Source organism: Tamandua tetradactyla, chromosome 15 (assembly GCF_023851605.1).
Source record: "Tamandua tetradactyla isolate mTamTet1 chromosome 15, mTamTet1.pri, whole genome shotgun sequence".
Taxonomy (NCBI): Eukaryota; Metazoa; Chordata; class Mammalia; order Pilosa; family Myrmecophagidae; genus Tamandua; species Tamandua tetradactyla.
The window spans coordinates 33,376,316-33,393,884 of NC_135341.1; the positions used below are offsets into that span (position 1 = coordinate 33,376,316).

The window sequence follows — 17,569 nt, forward strand, 5'->3', positions numbered from 1 at the left end:
CTGGCTGGCTTCCACTGCCTCCTCCTGCTCTCCTCCAGCCGAGATGGCCTTTTTACTCCAAAAAAGTGTCAAGCAAGCTCCCTTGGTGGCAACCATCACCCCAGAACTTCTCTTAAGTCCTGTCTCAGGTCAAAGGTCACCAGGTCAGAGAGTGTCCCTGTACCCAGGCTGCAGGGTCCTTCCAGTTTCATCTGCTCCAGCCACCAGCTGACACTGGCTTTAGTTATGTCTCCAGTGGGATATAACTATCCCACTGGAATGTCAGCTCTAGGAGAGCAGGGGAGGTGTCTGGCTGGCATACAGAGTAGATGCTTAATACATACTTGTGGAATGAATGAATGAATGTGGGTACTTTCATTTCCCTTTGGTTACTGGTAGGAAAACTGAGGCTCAGAGGGGCTAGGTAACTTGTCCAAGGTCACTCAGCTCAACAGCACTGAACATTCAGTTGCAGGCCCGCTGCCTGCAGTCTCTCCCCACAGAGATCCTGTCCTTGTGTTGGGGACAGCTGTTGCCAGCCTCTCTCAGCCTGTGGGGCCTGGGGACAGTAGCCCAGGTGGTGAGTCCTTTATGTGGTAGCCCCAGTCTGGCATTTACAGATGGTATAACTGAGATGGAGAGAGGCAAAGGCGGACCATAGAGCCAGGTGGCCATTTGTAGTAGATTCGAGGTTGGGTTGGGGCACAGGGACTGCCTCAGAAATCCTAGGTGTTACCTCAGCAGGGCTCCCTGAGGCGGCCCCCTTACCTCTGAGGATATGGATGCAGATGGCCTCAGGGTCCTCTCCCCTACCCTAACACCTGGGCCCCACCCCACCCCACACTTCTCTGCTGGCAGTCAAAGACCATCTTAGTGGGACCCTGCCTGGCCCCCACATCCATGCTGGTGATCCCAGACTCCAGGCCTGTTCCCCACAATAAACTACATCATGTAGTGGGGTTGGATCCAGGTGAGAAACTTGAGGCCTGTAGGGCCAAGCTGAAGAAGCAGGCATCAGCTGTTCCTGAGGAGTGCCACAGACTCCTTTCGTTCACCCCTGAGGCTGGCAATTTAGGCCTAGCCCAACATGGCACTGTCAAGGGAGGTCCCCAGCCATCCTCCATCACTTCACTCCAGGCTGCCCAACAAGCATCTGGCCCTAGAAGGCCCTCCCACCTCCCCACCCACCTTTCTCTCCCCAACACCTCATTTTCCCATGGCTGCAGGGCACCTTCTCTGCCCCACGCCTGCTGGGACCCCAGTGGCACCTGGAATAAAAGACCCAGACTGTGTCAAACTTTGCTTTATTGGAACAGAGAAAGTAGGCAACGGAGTCACGCTCAGTGCTGGCAGCTCTAGGCCCCGGCCCCACCCTCAGCCCCAAGGCCTGGGGCACCCTTCCCCATGGTCCAGGGGAAGGCTTCATTGTGAAAAGCTGCCCCCGGGCAGGGGCCTGCAATGTGCGTTTCACTACCAGCTTCATGACGGGCAGCAAAAGGCCAACGACCACAGCAAAGCAACAAAGGACAGGACTCGACACTTCAGGACAGGACACATAAAGACCCACAGTGCCACGTGTCAACAACAGTGCCACGACAAAAGACACAATACTAGGTGTCGGTCCTGCCACCCCAGGGGGCAGGCAACACACCACAGGAGGCTGACAAGATGGGCAGCCCTGGACGGGGCATTTTGATCCCAGGATTCAAAAGAATGAACTGGACACGTGTGTTCACTTTCTCTTCAAGGAGAGTCAGATTAAGGTACCAAAAGGGAGGAGAGCAGATTTTTCAAAAGAACAAAAAAAGCCTGCTTCCCCGTTCTGGGTGGGTACCAGGCTGGATACGGGGGGCGGCCGTGCAGTGGGCTAGCCGGTGAGCTCAACAGGCAGCTCCCGGCCGCACAAGGCCTCCCACTGGCGGGCCAGCAGCGAGATGAGCTTCTCGCGGCTCTCAGCACTGGGCACAAACACCTGCCACTGCACCTCGCAGCCCTGACCGGCCTTGACCGCGCCACCCGGCACCTCCCCAAAGTGGTCCAGGGTGACGGTACCCATGAGGTCATGGCCCTGAAAATCATCAAAGACAAGGGTGAGGGCCTGTGGGTAGGTCTGGTAGCCCATGAGCACGCGGTCCAGGTCGCGGACACGGCGGCCATCATCCAGCCGGTACCTGTCCCTCTGGGGAGGCTCCTTGGCGAACTCGGGCAGCGGGTAGTGGACATAATCTTCATCCAGCAGGAAGATCTCGGTGCTCGTGAGCAGGAGTGTCTTGGGGTGCAGCATGCCCCTGCAGCGCCCAGGGGGTGGCGCACCCACCTGGAAGGCCTGCAGGTACAGCAGGATGCTGGGGGCTGGCGCCTTCTCTGGGGCAGCCATCTTCTGAGCCACGATGAATGTCAGGTCCCCAATTTCCTCCTCACTGGGGTAGGTGAACTTGACACGACTCGAGTGGATCAGTTCATAGTTCTCCATTTTCCCTGAAGAGAGGGATGTGCAGGGGTCTAGTCTAAGGACTAGACCGTGGGGCTGGGGTGTCAGTGGCTCCAGGCCACTCGGCGAGCCCTGCATGGACTGCCATTTGTCAGGCAGGGGCGAGCCCTCCCAGTCCCCTCCTCAGGCACAGACCCACAAGCCAGCAGCCCACACCAGGGCAGACACTTGGGATGTGTCTGCTGGATGGCTCAGGTTTGCTGGGATGGAGACTCGGCCATGGAAAAGTCCCACAGAAAACCCTGGCCAGCTAAGCAGAAAGAGAGACAGAAGAAATGAGAGGGACACTGGCAGAGAGGGTTCCAGTGTCCTGAGGGGCTCCAGAGCTGGCTGTGCCCGAGGACGCAGTGTGGTGGCACCCGGGTCCTGCCTGCAGCCTGAGCTGGGTGGGGCTGTGAGCAGTACCTGGAATGGACGTACCTGTAGTTTTGTTCCCAAATTCGGAGTAGAAGTCCTTGTCGGCAGGCTCAGGGGAGGGCGTGCGCTCCAGCGAGGAGAGCACAGCCATGAGGTGCTGTAGAAAGCAGTGTGTCAGGTAGCTGTCTCGTGTCAAGCAGGTAACCACCTGCACTGGGGAGGAGCCTGCACGAGAAGGGGCCAGTCATGGTCACAGGCCACCACTCCTCCAGCCCCATTCTGCCCCTCTGGAGCCACCTCTCATCTCTAACAGGTCTCAACACAGACCTGAAAACTCAGGACCAAGAGGGCCACATGGGAGAGCACGGCTAAGGGTCTAAGGAGACGGCCATTTCTCAGGCCGGAAGGGCTGTGACATTTTTCCAAAAGGGGATAGAGAGGCATTAGGGAAAGAGCTTAGCTTTTTCTCTTCAGGAAGTGTGAGTCAGAAACATCCTGCCTGTGAACCCAGGGCCCGCTCTGCCTGCATGCTGGCCCTCGGCTCCCTGGCCCGGCACACTGCTGCTGCCCACCCCGCCTCTCACCCAGCTCAGGGGTGAGTTCTGCATGCTCAACAGTTCCTGGAGCTGCTTCCTCCCACCCGGGCTGACGGGCTTGGAAGAGGAGAGATAACTCTGCCTAAGATAAGGCACTCGTGTATGGAAGGTGGAAGCCCCTGGTGACACCGGCCTTCACCTAAAATAGGACAAAGCACAGTGGGGCACTCACCCGTCAGCCGGAAATACTGGTCAAAAAGTCCGACATTGACTGACTGCAGGTCACTGAGTTTTAAAACAAAGCACTGGGAGATGTGGAAGGGACTGTTGTTGTAATCAGTATTTTTCTGATGCCAGAAATCTGTGATGGAGAGAAACAGAGCAAGTGTGGTGGCTGCTGTGCAAGGGTGAGAGTTCCAGGGGCAGCTGTGTCCAGTAGGGATCGGGCCTCTTGGTGGCCAAGCCTGCCAAAGGCTGGAGAGGAGCCACCACCCAGTCTGTACACACAAGGCCTTGTGGGCAACACGTTCTGGGGTCCAGGCCTTACCTGGCTGGAACTCCCACTGAGGGCCCACGGGGCAGACACTGCCTAGTTCCAACCTCACCCAGGGCAGTCCTGAGCACTCGCTGGTTCCTGGCTCGGTGCTTTCCCAGGGGAAGTGCTATTATTACCCTCCTGCCTCACACAGGGATTCTCAGAGCAGCAGAGTCGCTGCCTGATGCCACAGTTAGGTCCAGCAGGGTTAGGGAACCCTGCTGATGGAGAACAGCTCCATGCTCTTGGCCCAGCGGGCCCTGGCGCCTACCCTGCAGCGGCTCTGAGAAGTAGCGACGGAGGCCATCATGTAGCACGAAGTACGCGGCCTTGGTGGAGAGCAATACGCAGGCGGTGACCTCCAGCCCCGGCGTCTGGTAGAACACCACTGAGGACCACATGAGGTGTCTCAGTTCCTCGTTTTCAACCTGGAGACAGAGGGGTCAGGTTTGGGCCTGTAGGACAGCAGAGTCACGTGGGGGGGATGCACCCTCTTTTCTTTCAGACCAGGCCTGAAAATAAGAGCTCCCTTCTCTTGGCCCCACTGCCTTAGTGACTTGTACATTGCAGGGATATGCCAGTAGCCTCAAAAGGAACACACAGGAAGCTGCCCACCTCTTATCAATGTATTTATAAACTCAAGCAGAGAGGAAGTGAGGACTGGGGTAAGGGGGTGAGGACAGGGTCTTCAGGGGCCGAAGGCTAGGAGTGGCTACAGAGGGAGCTGAGGACAGAGAAGACAACTGTTCAGGGGTGGGTGGCCCAGATCCACACTACTCAGGTCCTCACAGCTATGACCTGCTGGAGCTGGAAGAGAAGCCAGCTAATCCACGTTTAACTGCTCAATGTCAGAGAAACCCAAGAACCTGAGACTGACCCCCAGGCGAGTCCTGTCTCAGCCCTCAGAATCATGCAATGCCAGAAGCAGACCTGCCCCTCCACACAAGTGTCAACTAGTAAGACTAAGGGCCCCGGACCCTGCTACCTCGGCAATGCTGCTGTGGAATAACTCGATGATGGAGCCTCCCTGCAGGCTGGCGATGTGCCGGAGCGAAGGGCAGACGGGCAGGTGTGAGGGTATCTGGTTCTCCTCCGACGTGGACTGGATCAGCTGGTCACTCGGGTACTGGGCAGGGGTCTCAGCTTGCAAGACGGCCTCTGCTGGGGTCTCTTCCAGGGATGGAGCCTCTGCCCGGGTTTCCTCTGGGGCCGGGACCTGCGCTGGGGTCTCCTCTGGGGCCAAGGCCTCTGCTGGGCCAGGAGCTGAGACCTCCACTGGGGCCAGGGCCACGCCTGGGGCATCCACTGGGGCAGGGGCTGGAGCTGGGGCCTCCGCTGGGGCCTCCTGGGAACACTGGTCGTTGCTGCATCGCCCCACCCACCAAGAAACACCATATTAACATGTGGACTCCAAATGGAGGTTCATAACATGCCCAACCTCAGAGTCAAGGCAAGTGTGCACATCACCTGTCAGCTCTGGGGCCCCCCGGGGATGTGGGAAGAACCAAGCAAGAGAGGGAGAACGCCCAGGCCCTCCCTCTTGGGAAGGAGATGGACAGATGGAAGCAAACTGCACCCCAAGGCTGAGTTAGCCAGATGCCTGTGGTAGAGAACTTTGGCCCATGAACTGAAAACCCTCTCTGAGAAGATGTTAGGTGTTACAGCTGACAGTACAGAGTTCAGAGTGTAGACCACGGGGCCAGGTACTTGTGGAGGTGAGAACCAAGAATTTAAACGGTCCCTCAATTTGTTCTCCAGGGAGTCCTCAGGTGGCTCAGGCCCTTACCCAACCCACCCACATTGCAAGTGGCCACACAGGGTTTTCACTGATCCCTTTCATGCCCGAGATCAGACAATACTCAGAAGACTTAAAGCTCATGAAAAGTGGCGGGGCCCCTGCCACTGGCCTACATGCCCACAGGGATGTTCTGGATGGTGTCTTCTCAAAGGACCTTGTCCTTTGCTAACGCCCTCAAGAACTCTCTGCGCTGCCCTCCTGTGGTGCTAGGGCAGGGACACATTTCTGCATGAGTCCCTGTGTAATTCCAGCCAGGTTTGGGGGATGGCGGGGAGATGAAAACAAGGTATCTACCACTCAAGAGCTCAGCACAGGGGCCACCCAGGGCCACCTCCATCACAAGCTTCTTTCCAGCACCTGGGATACCAGGGGTTCTATGGAGGGCACGGAACTTGAACTAAGCATAAAAGGTACCAGATTCAGCTAGGAAGAGGCCAGGAGGCCAGAAGCCATTTGGGAACATCAGCTGGGGGTCAGGGGTCACAGAGAGAAGGTAGATCCCGGGAGGTACTGGAGTGAGGCAGGGGCAAGTACAGGATCTCCACTGTCCACCAGGATGGAAGAGAAAATGAGTTAGACTGTGTCTCAGGGGAGAGGAGGTTTAGACAAATGAAGGGCTTTCTTCCCCAAGTTGGAACCTCTGCAAATGCGAAGCTAGGAGTCAGCAATGGGAGCAGTGGGGGCACCCACGGGGGAACAGGGTCCACCTCCCCCATCCCCAGGTAACCCTGAGGGAAACCCGGCAAGAGAATTTCTTAGAGTACAGGGAGGCCAGGCTCAGCGGGGCAGGAGCAGAGCAAGATGGAGAGTAGAGAGAGGAAAGAACAGGGAGACAGGGTTGCTGGCTGAAGGGTGGGGGCCAGGAGCAAAATGTCCAAATCCTTCCCTCTCTGTACCTGTCTCCACTAGGAGGAAAGGGAAGCGAAGACCCAGTTGGCTCAGGTACTCAGAGCTTACCACTCGTAGCCAAAAGGGTTCCTTTGGAAGGGACCCCCAAATTATACATAAAGTAAGGGCCCCTCAGCAGCCAGTTCTTTCTGAGCTGGGTCTCAGGGCTGTGGGCCCCTGGGTGGGGGGAGGCCTGGAGGCCACACTCAGACCCAGTGCCACAAAATACAAACAACCAGGGTGAAGGTGATCGTTCCCCTGGCCTCAACACGCCCAGAGCCTGTGGCTCTCCCGCTGGGCAGGCAAAGTGGGGGACCTTCAACCTGCCCCGCACTGTGAGGGGAGCCCAGGGCCCAGTCTGTGTTTGTGAAAAAGAAGCTTTCCTGGGCCTCTTCCACAGCCTTACGAGATAAGGAGCAGCCTAGCCAGTCAGCTTGAGGGAGCCGAGGGCAAAGCAGAGGGTGCTGAGGAGCGGAGTTGATGCTGAGGAGCAGAAGGGCCCTGTGAGAGCTGCGTCAGGCACAGGCGCCCACAAGCTGCGGGTGCTTGGGGTTCCACTGTCAGCTGAGTGGTCTCAGACACCCTGATGTGAGCTCCTTGGACATTTGCTCATGCACATGGCAGGCCTATGCTCCCCCACCCTCCCTGGGACCTGGGCTTGGCCTCACCTGGCCCTTCCCTCGGCAGGCTGGCCATCCACGAGGGGGCTCCGGGAGCTCTCCCCAGCCACAGGTGTCTTGGCGATAACCACGGTCTTCAGGTCCTGCAGCGAGGCCCGCAGCTGGTTGTAAACACGCAGGAAATGGAACTTCTCGTGGGGCAGCACGAAGATGGCGGTGACAAACCGGTAGCCCACGAGCAGCTCCAGTACGTGTCCATCGGCAAAGGCGCCACGCGGCTGGGTGCAGCTGCGCGTGGGGTCTAGCAGCACGGTGGAGAGCGGCACGCGGCTGAGCTTGAAGCTGTTGCGGTTACGACAGTTGTGGGTGCCACGGTTGGGCATGGGGTTGAAGTCAGCCTTGATGACATTGAGGTGCTGGGGCGTGAGTAACAGCCAGTAGGGGATGGCGGCGGACTTAACGGCCTCGGAGGGCGCACAGCAGGAACGCCGCACGGCTGAGCAGAGCGTGCAGCTGGCCCACTCAATGTTGCCCGAGTAGTCGCCGGCAGCTGTCTGCACCATGCGTTTATCACTGTAGACCAGGTAGACGGGGAAGCAGCCCTGACTGCGCTCCTGGCAGCCTCCCGCCACCTTGTAGAAGGTGAGCAGCTGGCGGAGGAACTCCTGCAGGCTGGTGTGGCTGCCATAGAGTACCGGGCTGCACAGCATGGCCATGTGCTGGGGGGCGAAGCACGAGCGCAGGTCCGCGTGGAACTCGTGCAGGTTGGCAGCGTCAGAGATGATGAAGAGTGTGTTTTCACTGTGCCGTACCTTGAGCACCAGACACAGCTCAGGCATAAGGAAGCCAAACTCGGTGAGGTCACCGTGAGGGAAGCAGAAGACAAAGCGCAGGGACGAGAGGATGTGCTGGCTGCTGCCCCGGGACTCCTGGTGCGGGATCTCAAAGACGGCAATGCCGAAGTCGGTCAGCACCAGGCAGGCGGCAAACTGCCGGATGCTGCCCTGCACGTGGATCAGGAAGCACCACAGCACCTTGAGGATGCGGATGTGCTCCAGCAGGAAGTCCTCGTCCGCACCCAGGGCCCACTCCAGAGCCAGGCGCTCCTCCTCACCCTCCTCTTCCTCCTCCTCCTCTTCCTCGTCATCTTCCTCCCCCGGGCCCCCCTCCTCCTCTTCCTCTACATCTGGGGGCCCCATTTCAAAGTAGCGGTTCTCGGCAGCCACCTCTTCCTCGTCCTCCTCCTCATCCTGCACGCCCAGACCCTCCTCCCGCTGGTTGGCAGCCTCGATCCAGGCAGGCAGCTGCCGCTCGATGGCCTGTCGGATCAGCGTGCTCAGGCGCTGGACGAAGTCCTGGTTGGTGGCCGTGTAGCCAATGCAAGTAAAGGGCAGGAAGATGATCTGGCCGGACCCGGGCACCACCTGGACCTCCGGCTCCGCGTGCTCGGGACTGTGTGGTAAGGGGTGGAGGCTGAGTGAAGTGCCCGGCTGGAAGCCCCCCACCCCCCTTTTCGAAAGTCTGCCACTGCACCCCGGCCCCAGGAACCAATTCACAGGTCTCCCAGGCGCCCTAAACAGCCAAGCCTGTTCCCAGGACAAGTGCCTGGTAGGGAGCTGAGATACAGCACAGAAGGCTGTAGCTGCCAGGTTAGGAGTAGCACATGCTCCCAGGGGCTCCAATCAGAGCCAGACCAGACCTGTTTCCACAGGGAGGGCCCCCCAAAGACTTCTCATTCACTAAGAGGGCTGGCCAGAAGCCCCAAAGGCAATGAGTGCTCCAAGGCACAATCCCACTGGTCCTCAACCACTCCCTACAAGGGCACCCAGTAGCCTTGGGTGGGGGGGTGAGAGGAGAGTGAGTTAGGGTGGGTCTAAGGACCTTAAAACTTTAATTTTTAGCACAATCTAACTGATTACTCCTAGCCCAAAGCTGTCTGTGTGCTGTGCAAAGGGCACTGGACAAAGGCAGCCAGGCTCAGAATACTCTCAGCCTTTTTCTTACCTTGCCCCGCCAACAGCTCCTGGCACATCCCTTAAATCTTCAGGAGCTGCCTGAAAGAGAAGGGCTGGTGGTCAGCCCCACCTGCACAGATTCTCCCCGGGACTTGGTGGCCTGACCCTGAGCCAGGAACCTTGCCCTCCCTCACTGCCCTGCGAGAGGCTCCTCGCCATCCCTATGCTTCACTCTGGGTGCACTCTGGGGCCTAAAGAGGCAGGGAAACCAGCCCAGCTGCCCTGCTAACCCCTGGCAGGGCTGGGATCCACACTGAAGTCAGTGTGACTCCAGCCTATGTGCCTAACCCCTGGGCTAGGGCCTCCACCACCCTCCAGTTAAGTGTTCCCTGGAGGGCCCATGTGGACAGTCCGCCAACATGGTCTGGCCCTAACATCAGCAGAGGGTGCATTGCATGCAAGATCCCCCCAAATCTGGGTGGCAGGGAAGACCCCAGGTCTAGACCCCACACTCTTGGTCTCAGGTCCTGGCTCTGTCTCACTAGCTAGGTGACCGTGCACTGTTAAACAGAGGCGAGGCAGGCCGGGAGAGAGGCCCAGGCACCAAGTACACCTCTTGTGCACAGCCCCCAGTCAAGTGAGTGCTCACACTGCACTTCCTTCCTCCATTCCCTTCCAAGGGCACAGAAAGGGCTTGGGGACCCCTATGAGCAGCCACAGAGGAGGTGCCAGAGTCACACCGGGCTCCTGCCTACTGAGACTGACGTGTGGGAATGGGAATAAGCAGAATTGCCCCAGGAGTACCAGGCAGCACGGAAAAAACCTCTTTTTTGGGGGGGACCCAAACTTAACCCTCCACAGGGACCTTTTGGGCTAACTTCCCCGGGGTAGACCCTCATGGGGGCTCAGAGGTCATCCGGCTGTCTCCAACAGGGCCAACAGGAGGGGGTGTCACTCCCACCAATGCCTCAGGAACGAGCCTCTGACTCGACACCACGCTGCTGGTTGGCCATGAAGACTGAAGGAGCGGCATGTCCAACAGAAAGCTGGGTGGGCAAATCAGAGGGGGCCAAACACTGGAAACATATGCCACAACTCCAGCCGGACCACTTCCTGCTTCTAAACAACCTCAGTCCAGAGAAATGGGCCCGCAGAGGACACCAAGTCCCCAGAGCAGGAGGAAGGCAGTACCTGTCCCGCAGGAAGAGATTCCAAGGAATCGGAGCACGCCCGGGCCATGGGCCGGTCCTCGGGAGTCAGACTGTCGGTGGATGAGAGGCTGCTGGCCAGGGCCTCCTCCTGCACGAACATGATTCCTGGAGAGACCAGGGGTGGGCGGGTGGGGCAGGCGAGGCAAGGAGGGCAGCCATTCAACAAATGGGGCTGGGTCCTTGGGCTACCAGCATGGCCGAGGCATCAAAACCCAGCCACAGGGATTACAGAAGGAAATGTCCAAACTGAAATCTTAAAATAACTCAAAGAAGGAATAAATGGCTGCTTATCCAATCTCAACATAAGGACAGATTTTCTCAGCATAAACACAAAGAAATAAACAGAGGGAGGACTACAAAAATACTTTCAACTTCTGCCAATCAAAAAGAAACCCTGAAAAAAAGAAAAAGAAACCCTGACACAATCAATCAAAACTAAATGAAATGAGAAAAAGGTGTTTACAATATTTGACAAAAAGTTGGTATCTTTAATCCACAAAATCTCTTATGGATTACAAAAAGTGTTGGGAGAAAGTGGAAATCCCTTTGCGAAACCGTGCAAAGGACATGAACAGACATATTCCGTAGAAGAATGGTTAATGGATTATAACACATGAAAACAATGTTCACCCTCACAAGTAATCAAAGAAATGCAAGTTAAAACAAGAGATCAGTATTTGTCTATAACTTTGGCAATGCTTAGACCAACTCTGCAACCTGCACCCGGCTTCACTGGGCAGAGGTGGGTGCTGGGGTGTGAGCTGGCCTGCCTGCTGAGAAAGCAGTTTGGCAATATGTCCATCAAGAGCCTTAAACGCTTAAACTCCAAGAGAATTGTTTCAAAAAAATGACTAAATGCCACCCCCCTGACTTCCTGAGCTTCACTTGGAAGACTGGACTTTTCTGAGGACCTTGATTTCCCCCAGGGCTGGTGAACACAGCCTGTGCCCAGCACCCCTGGCTGCTTTCCACCAGCCCTTCCTGGGCCTCCTCCCATGGTCAGCGCATTCTGACTCATACACCTGGGAAACACAGTGTCTTTAACCCTGTTGAAGGTCTCATGAGCATAGCACGTCTGGGACCATCATTTCACTCCAGACATTTTTTAGACTGTGGAGGGCAAAACTTTTTAACATGTTCCTAAACTCAGCTAGTTGGGTGAACACTGGACATCAACCACTAGCTTACAGAGGTCTGGTGAAGTCTGGGGCCTGCCTCAATAGCCCCGCTTTACCACCAAACAGAGACACCACAGCCCAATTAAATGACTCAGCCCTAGAGGACATGAGACCCCCATAACTCAGGCAACACAGGTCCTCTGCCCATGGGCTAGGCAGGCAGAGGACTCAGGCCAGATGCCTCCAAATTCAAAGCAGCAGGGGCTACGGACAGGCAGGAAGGGTGGCAAGCACACAGCCAGGCGTGGGGATGCCAATGCGGCCTTCCTGGTCTTCCGCCCATGCGGCTCTCCTCCCCTGGAACCCACCCCTCTTCTCCCTGACCTATTCAAAGCCTATCTGCTTTTCAAGATTTGCCTAGGATACCACTGGCACTGCAAAGCCTTCTCTGCTTCTAAACGTAACACACCTCCCTTCTCCAAATGTCCCTAAGCCATTCTGCCCTATTCTCCTTTAGGTATGCAGACCAGGAGCACTGTCCTGGTCATCCTGAACCTCCCCAACAAAGATGTGGGAAAATGAAGCCCTTATTGACCACTGACGAGTCAGGAGCCGTGCTAAATGCTTCCTAAGTATCAGCTCCCACATACCTCTCATACCATGGGTCATCAAATCTAAGATGCGTGGATGTGGCACTATCTTGTTTCTAGCAAAAGTGTCCACGGAAGGTTGCATGCAACTCCATCACGAGCACCAGCTGGCTGACAGCAACTACGAGAAGCCACTGACTGCAAGACGCAGCTCAATGCCAGAAGTCATGTGATGGAAACACGTGCATCTCAGAATCGATGAAGTTGCATGTATCGACTTTAGAGTTGAGCAAATAGAGCTTCAGAGAGGCTACAAGTGTCCCGATTACACAGCCGGGAAGTGGGGATGTCGGACCTCAAACCAAACCAGCCCACGGGTGCTTGTTCCTCACCACCTCTCTACATGGCTTCCTCTCAGACACAGGACCCAAATGGAAAATCAACTCTGGCATTTTGCACATCAGCCTCCATTGGTCACAACCCTCTAGGGCTCTAAAAAGCTGGATGACAGCCTGTCAGATGACCAGGGCCTCTGGTCACTGGACAGTACCCCCTTCAGGGAGGCCCCTGGGAGCCCACAGGCATGTTCACTTACTATGGAATCAGGCTGGGAGTGACAGGCATCAGTTAGCAAAGCTGCTCCCCCATGGGAGAAATTCCTGCCCATCTAGGTAAGTCATTGACACACAGGTGAACATAAACATATGTGGATTCCTCCACATTAATAAGGAAATAAACATTTTCTTGACACTACCTCCCCCCACCCCACCAAAGCCCTATTTGGAGACGAGGAAACGTGGATAGGGATAGCCTGTCCGCTTCCTTCCTGGACCATGGCCTGTGTAAACAAGAGGTCAGAAAAAGCCACTCAGAGGATGGGACAAGGGGACATCAGTGAAGTCCCTAGTCAGGGGCCCGACCTTTTCTGTTTCTCACAAAAAGGAAAGAGATGTGCACACAAAGACATCCAGTGCAGTTTTATTTATCAGAGGTGTGAATCTGGAAACGTCTAAATGTCCGGTAAGTGGGAAAGGGAAAACAGACTACGGTGAGTGTCCCTAGGGCGTGAGAACAGTAAGGAGGGGGGACCTGAGGCCTGGGCCTGGGCAGACACAGGGGGCCAGGGGAGGGGTGCTGCCTACGCTGCGGCCTTGCAAGTATACACTTCATCTACCTGTCCACCCAAAGTCTGCTCTTTACCAGCCTGTTTTCCACTCGTGTGCTCACCACTCACTCATGTTCTCATTACACAAGTCTTGACTGAGGACTGGCTGCGCCCCTGACCCCGAGGACTAGACGTGTCTTCCTGTCCCCCAGCAGCCTAGTTATGTGGGAGACAGAGACACAGACGCTGCGCCTCTGCAGGCTCGCCAGTGCTGGGATGGGGAGCGCAGGGTTACTGAGGGCCCGGGGAGGGGCTGAGACCTGCTGGAGGAGATGGGGTCAAGGAAGCTTTCCACTGAGATACAACCCTACTCCCCTTTAATGTCAGAAAATAAAGCAAAAAAATTCTCAGTCAGGAGTCTGGCAAAAGTCAATCAGCAATCATTTCAGTACCTAACACTGCCATTCCATTCTCGTGAATTCTCTTTTGCCATCTCATACTTGTAACCTCGGTGCACTGCTCTGCTTTGTGTTTTCTGACTTAACACAAGCACTCTTCCCGTGCCCACCTGGTCTTCCTCGCTGATGGCAATGTTCCACAGCTAATCTGCCTTTCAGCCGCTGACGTCTATGTCACATCCCATGTTTTGCTAGCCTAAATAATGCTGCCGTGAGCATTTCACCACCCCCTTCCCCGTTATCTTATCCCTCTAAAACAAAATTCCCACCAGTAGGGTCACCAGGTCAAGGGGCAGGAACGCTTTTCTGGCTCTTTGAAACATAGGGTCAAACTGTTTTCCCAAGACCTCACACCAAGTTCTGCGTCTCCAGGAGCCCGGGCAGACGGCGTTCTTTCCTGTGTGTCCCGAGCCTCGGCTCCACTCGGGATGGCACACCCGCCCCTCTTCCGTGGGGGCCGGGTCAGCAGATACTCTCATGGGACCTGCTTCACTCACTCATCTCCGAGGATGCCTGGGTTCAGAGGTGAAACCATCCTTTGAAAATGCTTCATGCAGATGACAGCGATTGGTCTTCCATGGGTCCACGGGGACAGACATCCCATCTCGGCATCCCCCCATACACACCATTTTTGGGGCTAGGTCACACAAGAGCCACAGAGACGAGGCAGTGTATAAAAGAAAGCTGCCCACAGAGGGCTCAGGCTCCGGATTTGGTAAAGTAACAAGCCCTAGCTGCCAGTTAACGAGGAGCCCACCTGCCCATACTACCCAAGGAGAACACAGGGGTCTTTATGAGCCAACATCCCCACGCCTGTTCTTAGAGCAGGCTCAAGGCCCCTTTAACACCCCACAGTATCCTACAGGAACTGGATGTGGATGTCAAAGCAATCAGGGGTCCTCAGTCAGCAAATAGCAGAGCTGAAATCAGGGGCTGGCCTGGAGACAGACTGCACCCTCCCTGTGCCTGAGCCCTGTAGGGAACAGGTATCGGCATCTTGCCCCCTCCCCAGCCCACAGGCGAGGTGTGTGCGGTTCTGCTAGGCAGCAAGACACATACACGATTACCTTGATTGGAGAGGATGGGCTGGGGCAGAGAGGCAGAGGTGGGAGCGGCGGTGGGAGGGGAGCTGCTGGATCTGACACAGGGAGCAGCTGAGAGCCGGAAATCCTCGCCAACCTGAAGAGGAGTGTTTGAGTCAGCCCAGGAGAGAAAAGAAAGATCAGGAAGAACAGAACTCAACATGACCAGGGACATGGGGAGGAAGGAGCAATGATTCTCACAGTACAGGTGATGAAGATGCTCTCACCTGATCCCCTCAGCAATCCTGTGCTGCAGGTACTCCTGTTATCCCCATCTTACAGGTGAGAACAGAGGGGATATGACTTGCCCACGATCATGCAGCCAGGAGTGGTGCAGCCAGAATTTGGTGGCTCTGAGTAATCCCAAGCCCAATTCCACTAAAATCCAGTCCCTTCCTTGGCTGGCTTTTCACAGCCACTCCTCCCACTTCCTCCATTAAAAACTCACCTTCTTCTCCAAGTTGCTCAGTTTGGACTTGACCTCCTTGGCTTTCTGAATTGCTTTCAGCACTTCTACGGTGTCCAGCTCCTTCTCTGTGGTTGCTGTGTTGTCAAGACAGACCTACAGAGAGTCCAGAAAGCTATCGGCATGATAGCTGGCAAACAGGGTGGGACTGGGATAGTGGGGGAATGCCACTGAGTTGTGGCCATGACACCTGCTTTGGGCCAGGTTCTTTAAGGATACAGGACTTGATCTCTTCACCACCTATGCAAAGGGACCTGGGAGCTCGCTGGCAGAACGCAGGCAGTAAATGCACTGCCTAGTGCATCAGTAGTCCTTCTCCAAGGTAGGGAGGCAGTGGGAGCAAGTCCTCCAAGAAGTCCTCTTGGATGGGTGAGCTGAGGAAAGCTGGTGACTTAAACAAAGCCCCCAATTACAAACAGAACTCAGATCATCAAAGAGCAAGAAGAGGGCCTCTGGGAGGGGAAATGGGAGGGCAAAAGCAGGGGAAGCAAGCAAGAAGAAAGTGGTCAGGAGATCGCGGAGAGCCGGATCGGTGAGTGCAGGAGGGAGATGCAGGTAAGCCGGCAGCAGCAGGGAGGGCTGGGGTAGCAACTGGATCAAATGAGGGAAGGTCCTGGGGGCCTAGTGAGGCATTTACACTGCACTACATGGCTTCGGAGCCTCCCGAAGTTAGTCTGCAGTCCAGGAAGGAGGAGGAGGTGACATCTTTATGAAAATTAAGTCTTGGTGACAGTACACTCGGGGCTGAATAAAGACATGGGAAAGGGGAGGGGCATCTTCTGGCCCCGCATGTGGGGAGAAGGGAGGCTCTAAGGACCCAGTCAGAAAGTGGGGGAGGGGCGTGCTCGAGGCTGCAGAGATGGGTTGGGCCTAGCTAAGGGCTGGTTCAGCTGGCAGGGTGGCAGGGTAGACAGGCAAAGCAGGCAAACCAAAACGCACTCAAAATCTCCAGTTGTCCAGAAAACACGATTATTTTTAAAATCTTAGTTCTCATTGCTTGCCTATAATAACAAGGTCTGGCTTATTTTAAAATTGAAGGAGAGCTCCTCCCCAGTCTGAGTCTGTGTCTGTTTCTCGTGGAGAGCCTGTCTGGCCTGAAGCTCTGACAGAGCCACCCTGAGAGAAGGCTGCTGGGGCACTCATGCCAGGGGCCCCTAGCAGTAGAGAAGTGGGCAGGGGTGAGGGGGCCTTTTCATGGCAAGGTAGAGGACTTCCAAGACCTGATTTCTCCAAGGCTCCTGGATAGGAGGGATGCCTTTCTGAAGCAGGAAAGAGTAGAGCATTTAGGCATCAACCCCAGCTCTCCTGTTTAGATGTGAACTTGGTCTGGACACCTTCAGAGCTGACTGGCTCTCTTGGCTTCAAGGTGTGAGCTGACACCCCAGGCCCAGATGGCCCCGTGCAGTGGCTTACCTCAGAGGCCCTCTCCCCAAACTGGGCAAGCACCTTGGTCCGGTAATCAGGGATGATGCTTAGAGGGTTGTTCAGCAAAGCCACGTGCTCTATACATGGGAGGCTGCCTATGCTCCTGACCTCCTCCATCTGCAAGGCAAGAGGTCCACTTCCTCAGGCCCTTCTCTTAACATGCCAGTAACCCAACACATGTGACAGCTTCTTTTAAATAAAAGGAAGCTTAACACTCTTCTTTTAAATGACAATACCAAGGCCCAGAAAGTCTGAGATCCTTTGGGATGCAGCTCACCTGTTCAATTCTGTTGTCACTGAGATCCAGGTTGACCAGTGAGTAGAGTTTGTGGAGGCCACTCAGACTCTCGAGGAGGTTGCCAGCCAGATTCAGGGTCTTGATGTTACCCAGTTTGGTGTGAACCCCTTCCAAGGAGGAGAGCTTGTTGTAGGACAAGTCCAGGTGGACAAGATTGTAGAGGTGCTGCAGCAGCATCGGGAACAAAGAGTAAAATGATTCTCCAAATGAGTAACAAAGAGTAAAATGAATCTACAAAGAAAGGGAACTGACGCTAGTGGTGTGAAGGGCTTCTAACCAGAAATGGCCAATTCTGTAAATCAGCTCTAACTCAATGGTCATCTAGAAGGGAGGCCCCTCTCTTCCCCCTGCACATGCCACAGCCCAGTGGCAACCCCTGCAGAGGCAGCAAAGTCCCCAGGTAGGGGTGAGCTCTCAAAACACAGCTGCCCACCTTCATAAGGGAGTGCATCATTGTGTGTCATTTGTATTTAGGCATCTTTCCTAATCTTTGGAACCAGAGCAACAGTTACTCAATGCATTGCTGGGACCCTAAGGGAAGCACAGACCCTGCACTTACAAACTCCTGCTGTATTCAAACACTTTTCAGATGTCTTGTGAGAGAAAACCCTTGGGGTATGGCCAAATTCCTCTCCGGGGAATGGGCCCTTGTGAGAA

General features: G+C 55.6%; 1 protein-coding gene across 3 annotated transcripts in view; it reads right to left on the reverse strand.

Moving 5' to 3' along the window:
- Window positions 1-1,267: 1,267 nt before the first annotated feature.
- NISCH (nischarin) overlaps window positions 1,268-17,569 on the reverse strand; it is a 37,436-nt gene continuing 21,134 nt past the window's right edge. The window contains exons 10-21 of one of the 3 annotated variants that reach the window (XM_077129050.1): window positions 16,892-17,077; window positions 16,603-16,731; window positions 15,172-15,285; window positions 14,709-14,820; window positions 10,351-10,475; window positions 9,209-9,258; window positions 7,253-8,656; window positions 4,884-5,262; window positions 4,170-4,326; window positions 3,596-3,724; window positions 2,891-3,052; window positions 1,268-2,457 (exon numbers count right to left, since the gene is read on the reverse strand). In XM_077129050.1, coding sequence (XP_076985165.1) covers window positions 1,847-2,457; window positions 2,891-3,052; window positions 3,596-3,724; window positions 4,170-4,326; window positions 4,884-5,262; window positions 7,253-8,656; window positions 9,209-9,258; window positions 10,351-10,475; window positions 14,709-14,820; window positions 15,172-15,285; window positions 16,603-16,731; window positions 16,892-17,077 — 3,558 coding nt within the window. In that variant the 3' untranslated portion in view covers window positions 1,268-1,846. Of the gene's footprint in view, window positions 2,458-2,890; window positions 3,053-3,595; window positions 3,725-4,169; window positions 4,327-4,883; window positions 5,263-7,252; window positions 8,657-9,208; window positions 9,259-10,350; window positions 10,476-10,495; window positions 14,155-14,708; window positions 14,821-15,171; window positions 15,286-16,602; window positions 16,732-16,891; window positions 17,078-17,569 lie in introns of those variants that run through there. The other 2 variants (XM_077129051.1, XM_077129052.1) reach the window with 2 other exon arrangements.